Source organism: Malus sylvestris, chromosome 15 (assembly GCF_916048215.2).
Source record: "Malus sylvestris chromosome 15, drMalSylv7.2, whole genome shotgun sequence".
In the NCBI taxonomy this organism is placed as follows: domain Eukaryota; kingdom Viridiplantae; phylum Streptophyta; class Magnoliopsida; order Rosales; family Rosaceae; genus Malus; species Malus sylvestris.
The window spans coordinates 48,130,241-48,138,959 of NC_062274.1; the positions used below are offsets into that span (position 1 = coordinate 48,130,241).

The 8,719-nt window shown below is 45.1% G+C and overlaps 2 protein-coding genes across 2 annotated transcripts; both read right to left on the reverse strand.

Annotated features, from left to right (window-relative positions):
- Window positions 1–1,828: 1,828 nt before the first annotated feature.
- Window positions 1,829–2,759, reverse strand: LOC126603045 (uncharacterized). Its single transcript, XM_050269808.1, has 4 exons — window positions 2,742–2,759; window positions 2,669–2,685; window positions 2,369–2,558; window positions 1,829–2,179 (listed from the first exon to the last, which is right to left on the reverse strand). The coding sequence occupies exons 1-4, from the start codon at window positions 2,757–2,759 to the stop codon at window positions 1,829–1,831; spliced, it is 576 nt and encodes a 191-aa protein (XP_050125765.1).
- On the reverse strand, window positions 2,638–5,666 carry LOC126603402 (E3 ubiquitin-protein ligase WAV3-like). Its single transcript, XM_050270231.1, has 2 exons — window positions 4,948–5,666; window positions 2,638–4,837 (listed from the first exon to the last, which is right to left on the reverse strand). The coding sequence occupies exons 1-2, from the start codon at window positions 5,278–5,280 to the stop codon at window positions 2,933–2,935; spliced, it is 2,238 nt and encodes a 745-aa protein (XP_050126188.1). The 5' UTR covers window positions 5,281–5,666; the 3' UTR covers window positions 2,638–2,932.
- Window positions 5,667–8,719: the final 3,053 nt, after the last annotated feature.

Genomic DNA, 8,719 nt, shown 5'->3' on the forward strand with positions numbered 1-8,719 from the left:
GCAGGGTCGAACGTACTCTAGATTTGATGGACTTGTTTTGACCCTCAAATTCTTCAGTCGGCCTTATACTCTGGAGGAAACCAGAAAACCCTCCAGCCCAGTTCAAGAATAAGCCTGTGGAAAGTTACTTCTTCAAAAGCAAAAGTATCCCATATCATCTCTCCTCATTTTTCTTCTCTTTATCCTTCATGCTGCCTGCAAGATAGGGAGAATGTGAACAATCAGCCGGAGCTCTGATTGCTTACCTTGTCTGTCACCTCTTTCAGCAGATGCCCCAGCTCGGCGACTTGGGGGACTCCTACTACATGGTTTGTATCTCGCTTGACCAAGCATGAAACTACAAGTAAGCTTCAAGTGAAATTGATACATTACCTTGTGCATCTCCACCAGTTACAGATACCACCCCTGGATGGAGGAAGAGTACTTCCAGAGAAGATGCCACATCTACCTATGAGACAGATAAAGGCAAGTCAAGACGATACCACACTCCGGTACTTAGAAGTTTCGTGGCTACGAGATCATTCTCCCACAATATTTCCTAATGTCTTTTGTACTAAATCATTCACTTGTACTCACTAAAGGAGAGCTTGAACCTATGTACTTGTGTAAACCCTTCACAATTAATGAGAACTCCTCTATTCCGTGGACGTAGCCAATCTGGGTGAACCACGTACATCTTGTGTTTGCTTTCCTATTTCTATCCATTTATATACTTATCCACACTAATGACCGGAGCAATCTAGCGAAGATCACAAAAAGTGACCGTTTTCGCTACCTAGGATCTATCTTGCAAGAGAACGGAGAATTCGATGGAGATCTCAACCATAGAATACAAGCTGGATGGATGAAGTGTAAGAGTGCATCCGGCGTGTTGTGTGACCGTCGTAGGCCACTAAAGCTCAAGGGAAAATTTTATAGGACGGCAATAAGGCCAGCGATGTTGTATGGCACAGAATGTTGGGCGGTGAAGCATCAACGTACACAAAATGGGTGTAGCGGAGATGATAATGCTTCGTGGGATGTATGGGCACACGAGAAAGGATAAGATTGGGAATTAGGATATCCGAGGTAAAGTAGGAGTAGCCAAAATTGAAGGAAATATGAGAGAAAATCGGTTCCGGTGGTTTGGACATGTGCAAAGAAGGCCTACTGACGCTCCGGTTCGAAAATGTGACTACGGGACAGAGGTTCGGGGCCGAAAGAGTAGAGGAAGACCTAGGAAAACTTTGGAAGAGACCCTAAGAAAAGACTTGAGTACTTGGATCTAACGGAGGACATGACACAAATGAGCGCAATGGCGTTCTAGGATTCATATAGCCGACCCCACTTAGTGGGAAAAGGCTTTGTTGTTGTTATATTTTATGTAGAAAAACACTTATTTACACGAAATATAATAATTTACTTAAATCCGCCTAGGCCTCGCCTAGCGGCTTAGGCGCTAGGCTCCAGCCCGCCACCCGACTAGCACTTAGCGCCTTTTAGAACCTTACTTCTACTACAATTCTAGATAACTTAGACCCCATTTGGTATTGCTTTTTTCACCAAAAGCTGCTTCACTTTAAAGTTAAGCAGTAAAAAAGTGTTTGGTAAAAGTAAAATATCCTGCTTATTTTAAAAATAATGTTCTTCGGACAACAACTTTTAAAAGCAACTTATAGATTGCTTTTTAGAGTTGCTTTAATAAAAAGCTGACTTGAGCCTTTAATAAATATTTTCAATTATTGTAATACCTTCATTAATCTTTTGAAAACAACAAATTTACTCTTCTACACACATTTTATCTCTTAGAGAATAAAGTGACTGCTACAACCTCAGACCATGATTGTTGTCACTGCACCACCAAACCCACAACCTCCACTACTGTAACCACAAAAACAACCGCCATTACACCATTGTCACCACCATCATTACCACCACCGCCACCTCCACCACCACAACCGCAATCCCCACCATTATCACTGCAACCACAACCTCCATTATCACCATTGTCACCACCATCATTTCCACCACCGTCACCACCATAACAGCAATCGCCACTATTGCCACCGCAACCGCCACTGTCACAATTGTTACCTCTGCACCCCAACCACAATATCTCACTATTAGCACCACCACGGCAACCGCCACCGCCACCACCATTACCACCATAGTCCTTGCCACTACTGTCATCGCCCCACTCCTATTACTTATCGTTGCATACAATTAATTATATCAATTTTACATTAAATTTTACCAAACGCTCTTACACTACTTTTTAAACTCACATCACTTTTAAAATACGATTAACCAAACGCTTATCTGTCTTACTTTACATCTGATTATTCTCAAAATATAGCATAATCAATTTTTGTAAAAAGCACACCCCTACCAATATTGTTATCTCTGCACCCCAACCACCATATCCCACTATAATTAGCACCACCACTGTACGTCCACCATTTATGCTACCATCACCACCATTGCAACCACTACCCCCACCACCATTACCACCATTATCCCCGTTGCTACTGTTGTCGCACCCACTCCTACTACTATGTCCATTTTGCAATTGTATGCAACTAATTATATCACCTTTACATTAAATTTTACCAAATGCTTTTATACTGCTTTTTAAACTCACAGCACTTTCAAGATACATTTAACCAAACGCTCATCTTCTTTACTTTACCGCTGATTGTTCTTAAACTGCAAAAATCATTTCTGTAAAAAACACAACAATCACAAACTGAAGTTGAATGTACCATCGGCAATGTCGGCATCGATTAGTAGAGGAGGCTTAGGACAAAACTTAGTACCATTTTTGGATACCTACTGATGCTGGGTGTGGGTTTTATTGGGGGCAGAGCAATCAGGGCCCCAACTAGAGCCGGCCTTGTCCCTATCAATTATTTTTTTTTTTAAATGTTGCTTTAATTTCCCTCTAAAATAAGAATTAAAACCTAGCATTTTCAAAGCCGTGCAAGTCGCCAACTCTACTAAGCGATTTCTTCATCATAGCCACCTTAGCCAGCTTCTCAGCCGCTCTCCAAGCCGAAGTCGGTGTGAGGGGCTCCTCATTTTCATCCAAAACCGCTGTCACCGCCGCGTCCCTTTCACCACCGCCTCTCCACCGTTGGATCATCATCATCTGCTGTTCCGCCTCCATGATCTTCTGCTGTCTTCTCCAATGCAGCTCTGACAGCTCAGCTTCCAAGACGCGCACGTACTCGTCAGTCGATACTGAGCTGGATTTCATGAGCAGAGCCCGAGCCGACGCAAGCAAATGATGCGCACTAGGGTAGTCATTGTGCTCAACCAATCTCCGTGACTCGGCTACGGCGCGGGTTGTAATAAACAGCCCTCTCAACCGTTCGATCTTCGGACACGACGAAGATCTCACGGCATCCGCGAGAGGTACTAACAGTGCCTGTTTTCTGCCATGCACTGTCTCCTGAGTAGCAGGATCCTTGTAGAGACACCGGGCGGACATTACAGTTTGGGGTCCACGAGCTCCAGGAGCACGTGGAACTCGCAACTCCACAAGAAGCTCCCACTCCTCCTCAGCGTATAAGTCGCCGAGCCGAACAGAAGCTGAGCCGTGCACTGCTGGCCCACCATTGCACGAATATATAGCTGATATCTCCGCGGGAGCCGAGCCGGAATCAAAGCCCAGCTGAATTCTCAAGTCCTGCACCACCACACTCACTATTCCACCAACGCATTTGGCAAAGGCGTCCTCAGCCGGCTCCTGGCCAACGCCGCCGGTTTCGCGGAACCCGAAATCATGAACTGGGATTTCAATGTGAGCGAACCGGGTGGACGATACTTGGCTTGAACTTTGACGACGATTGCCCGATGTTTTCACCCTCTCATCATGACCGTCGGATAAGAGCATGACACTGGCCACTGGATTCTTCTCCCTCCGATCATCAAGCACCTTAGTCGCCTTCCTCAAGGCGTCACCCACACTCGAACCTTGGCCGCATGCAAGCCGGTCAACGACCCTTCTAGCCAAACGTTGACCATGGGCCGTCATTCTCTTTAACGACAACAACCGTTTCGTCGAAGCGGAAAAAGCGACAATCGAAAGCCGGTCGTTGGAGCCGAGCGATGAAATGACCAAACGCATGGCGCGTTTCAACATCTGGAGCTTCGCGCCGGTCATGCTTCCGCTGACGTCGAGCACCGTTACCAAATCGATCGGCGCGCGATGCGAAGGGTTTAAAATCGGCGGCGGTGGTGCCTTGACCCGCAACGCCACGACATAAGTGTCGGAGCCCCGACCCGAAAAGAGCAAAGCGGATTCGGGCAAAATCCGCACCTGAACTTTATTATTGGTTTTAAAATCTCTGCAGTTGGTCTGCGCATCGGAAGATGAAGAGTTGGGATTGACGAAAAAACCCTGGAACTCTTGGACGTCGTCGGTCTCGGGGTCTGCGACGGCCTCGTCTTCTGCCTCCTCGTCGTCGGCTTCTGGGATCGGGATGATCCGAGACGTCGGAGAGAGAAGAGACTCGTCGTCGTCGTACAATGGCTTCGACGAGGCTCTCGGTGATGATGTGGACTCCATTACTATCTTTTTGTCGGCCTTGGCGGGCTTGGATTTGGGTTTCTGCTTTGGGGTGGTTTGGCTTCGGATGACGTCGTTCTGGGCGGCGTTGTTGTTGTTGAGGTTTTGGTGGATGGCGAGGAGAGGGACGTCTTTCCAGGTGGAGTTGCAGACGGGGCAGACGAGGTTGCCATGGCTGCGGACATGGGTAGCTATGCAAGGGAAGTGAAAGGAGTGGCTGCACTCTGCCGTGTAAATGGCGGTGCCTTGGCCGGTTTTGACGCTGTTCAAGCATATCCTGCAGCTGCTCTGTAAAAGTTAAAAAACACGTCAAAATGAAAACAAATTTCAATTTACTGGGTAATAAACTGATTAACGAATTAATGGTTGGATTAATCATTAACATAAGAGTTGATTACCCGAAATTTGAAGCTGTTTCGGAAGAGGGAGAGCTTGAGAGGGGATCGAGGAGAAGTTGGGTTGGAGCTCGAGAGAAACGACGTTCTACTACGGTTTGGAGTACTGGTTTTGCACTCAAGTTTTCTGGGATTTTCATGGTCGCCAACCTGGGTTTGCCGCTGGGTTTGCAATCTCGAGGTGGTAGGATAGCTGCCACTGGAGAAGAAACCGAGCCTGGTACAGCTTCTGGGAGTGGTACTTGGGCTGGGACTTATCTTTTCAGAGAGTGTGGATTCTTCGGCTGGATCTCGAGGGATTGTAGTGCAGAAAGCTCGCCTCCAACCAGTTCCCATTTCTCAATTCAAACTCACAGAAAAATAACAGATCATAAAAAGCAGCACAATAATATTATGTATATAATTTATCTAGTTTAACTTTTTAGAGAGCAGACGAGAAAGAAGAAGCATAATTGAGAAAAGGGCAGAAGACCAAAGGGGAAGAAGGAATTTAGGAAGAAGAGAAGAGAGAGCATGGGATTAACAACAAGAGAGAGAGTTCCTGGTCCTCTATGCTCTGGGTCTGGCCTGTAGACTTCCTTCTCTCTCCTTATTATTTTGGCTTTTTATTTGTTTTTCTTTGTATTGATTGAGAGCACCAGAAATATCTCTGCAACCAAAAGACTACAGATCTACTGCTTCTCTCTCTCTCTCTTCTCTACGCGGTGTTCTGCTTCAGAGATTTTCTGAAATTCAATATTTATTCGTATTCGATGGAAAAGGTAATTTAGGATTTTACCCTCGGTAACCACCAACCCAAGTCCCCACGGTACCGTTTGGTACGGATGAAAATCCTTCGCATCCTCACAAATTTGTGCCATCAATTTTTATTAGATATTTTTTATCTGTAACCGTAAATAAAAAATTAAAAATAATTTTTAACTATATAATATACGATAAATAGAAAAAATTATAAAGATCACTAAGATTCTTAAAGACAACACCCAGATAAAATTCAAATTTGTCGCTAACCCATCTCATCAGCAGTGGCGGATCTATTTAGCGACCTGAGAGGTCACAGGACCCATTAGCGACCTTAAATATTTGCTTGAAATTTTCCGGGGACCCTTCATTCTGGAAGACTAAGGCCTTTGCAAGCTGCCGCGACAGCTTCTTCACCGAGAAAATGACTGCGCAAAGAAGAAAGAAATGTTCCTTTTTTCAACCATGGCCCAAAACGCTCATTTTGGCAACTTGTATCGTTAGTCCCTTTGTTATTTTAACTCCTTAGGCCCCCAGCACGTCCCCCATAGTCCCATCCTACTTGCAACATCCCGATGCCCCCATTTTTACATGTTCACCCAATCTCTATTTCCCCAAAATCTCAAAACCCTAAAATTCTAAATCAATATTTTGATTTTTTCTCCAATATTTGTTGACCCTAAAAACTACCAAGCCTACGTGGCGCGTAGGCCGAGTAATCTATGAGCTAACTACGTCTTTTGGTTGAATCGGGCATGCCAACTCGACGGCCGAGCTCGACTGATGAGTAAATGTGTTGACGTTGCGTTGAGCGTGCGGCTGACTTCGTCTTGCAATTGCGACCAAGGAAGGAACACGTCTCGGCCTCTTAGGTTCTCGAACCTGAAGACAAGGCTACTATTCTTACGAAGTTCACAAATCGTCATCGTCGGATTCGGTCACAGTGATGGTATTCGTCAAAATAAACTCACACCGAATCGACACCAGAGTGTAAGGGCACATATACTCAAAGCGGATATAAGTCTTAACAGTAAACGTGGTTCGGCAATCGAAATGCTGAACTCTAAATCCCACTTGAGAATATCCAATCATAAAATAACTCGACGTGCAATGTGCCGAGCCCAATAAACTGTAACACCTTACTTCGCCGAGAAGGCTGATGAAATGACCTTGACCAATAAGGATTCGGAAATCCTTCTCGACCGAGACTTGGATAGATAACCAGTCGCCCTCGATGCAGTGCTATTTATGCCAACTGAAGATGTTGCGAGATCGGCTGATCCTACGGCGACAGTGTTGTTTATGCTAATTGAAGATATCACCGGTTGCCTTCACAGTGCTGTGTATCCAAACTGAAGGTGTGTTGGCGAAAAGAAAAAAGAAAAAATCTCAAGGTTGTTGAGAGAATTTATGCAGGGCAGTTGTGTGTTGAATTAGAGGGGGCTTGTGTTGATATCTTCGCTCCTTATTTATAGCAGCCAACCTGTATTGAATCTCAATCACTCCCGGATTAGAACTCCTTCTCATGATCCAATTTTATCTCGGCCAATCATATTCCTACTAGAACTTCGAACATAACGCGTTATCAGACTGTATTCAATCTCAGCATCCTGATCCCATCGAGACTCCCTCTCATAACAAGATTCGTCTACATTCCAATTTTCGATAGGATATGGCCAACTTCGATCGCGCGGCCCATGGACTGAATATTTCCTTATGACACATGTTTACGACTTTTGGGCCGATGATGAATCTAAACTTGGCTTATCCAACACTGGGCCGAAAAAGATCTAACTCGGCCCAAAATAATATTTTTTGGGCCCAAGCAATGCCCCTTCGCTTCTGAGGTCGTTGACCTATACTCCTTAGTTCGAGTCTCGACCTTGAAGAAGTGAAACCGATTCTCGAGAACTGCCACCACGCGCACTTATGAGACGTAATCCCACAATCTCGATTTCCAAACCGTTCTGCCACGTGTCAACCCCCTGGTTACCTTAGCAGCCTTTAATCATGATCCTCGAAACCATGCGACCTCCAAAATGTCTCTCTTGCATTAAAACCGCCGTAACACGCCATCGTGCGTCTTCAATCCGCGAAAACCTCAATCCTCTCGCCTTGATTTTCTGATCATGTACAATGATTAGTATCTCTCCCGCTTGATGTTACCTTAGATTTTGAAAATCAACCGTTTAGCCTTCCGTTCCTAAATGTCTATAAATACCTGGATCTCTTCCATTCGTACCTTACGCTCTCCCAAACCTTTGAAATTTTCTTGCCGTTCTGTTTTTTTAAACTTTCAAAAACCAGGGATTCTGAAATTTTCATCTCAGAAATTTCTAACCTTTCCCCAATGGCCTCCTTTGTCTCAAAACTCTCATCTGAGTGCAACAAGTGCAAGGATTTCATTGATCAGCACGTTATCAAGACTTTGCATTTCGAGGGTGAGTCAAACACTACTCACCAAGTTCTGGGCCCACTCTTCAAGGATACGGTGCCATCATCCATCATCAATCTGTTCAAACAATACTGTTTGGCAGGTTTGCTGCAAAGATTCGATTGGTCGAAGTGGTGCCAGTCGAAACCTCAGGGATTCTAGCCTTCACCTAATGCGAATTGGGTGGCCTGGGTCGTTCGGATGGAAAGGTTCTTCGGTGAAGAGTAGAAAACTCTTGGTATCTACGACGCTATCAAGTTCTCGACCATGGATATTGCAATGGATAAAGAGCTCATCATGGCAGCTCTTAGCCTCTGGTGCTCGGCTACCAACACCATGGTCCTTCCATTCGGTCCTATAACCCCTACCATCCTTGACATCTCGGCTATTATTAGGACTTCTCCTTCTGGCATCCCGATCGACGCCACCTTTATTGGATGCCCCTCCAACCTTGACCTCAAGGCGTTGTTTGACAATCAAGCCATCGAGACGTTGAGCCAGAAAGGTCAAGAGCCTTCAAAAAATAATGTTAAAAAATTACACAAGAATTTTCTGAACTACAACACTCTTATCCTCCATTTTGCTGGTTGAGGAGAGGCG

What these genes read in the sequence shown, in the direction of transcription:
- LOC126603045 (XM_050269808.1), bottom strand. An exon ending in GTGCAGAGATAACAATATTG is followed by an intron (nt 2,180 to 2,368) that starts GTAGGGGTGTGC and finishes GATAAGTAATAG; the next exon opens with GAGTGGGGCGATGACAGTAG.
- LOC126603402 (XM_050270231.1), bottom strand. Translation starts at nt 5,280, where the DNA reads ATGGGAACTGGTTGGAGGCGAGCTTTCTGCACTACAATCCCTCGAGAT. An exon ending in GAAACAGCTTCAAATTTCGG is followed by an intron (nt 4,838 to 4,947) that starts GTAATCAACTCT and finishes TAACTTTTACAG; the next exon opens with AGCAGCTGCAGGATATGCTT.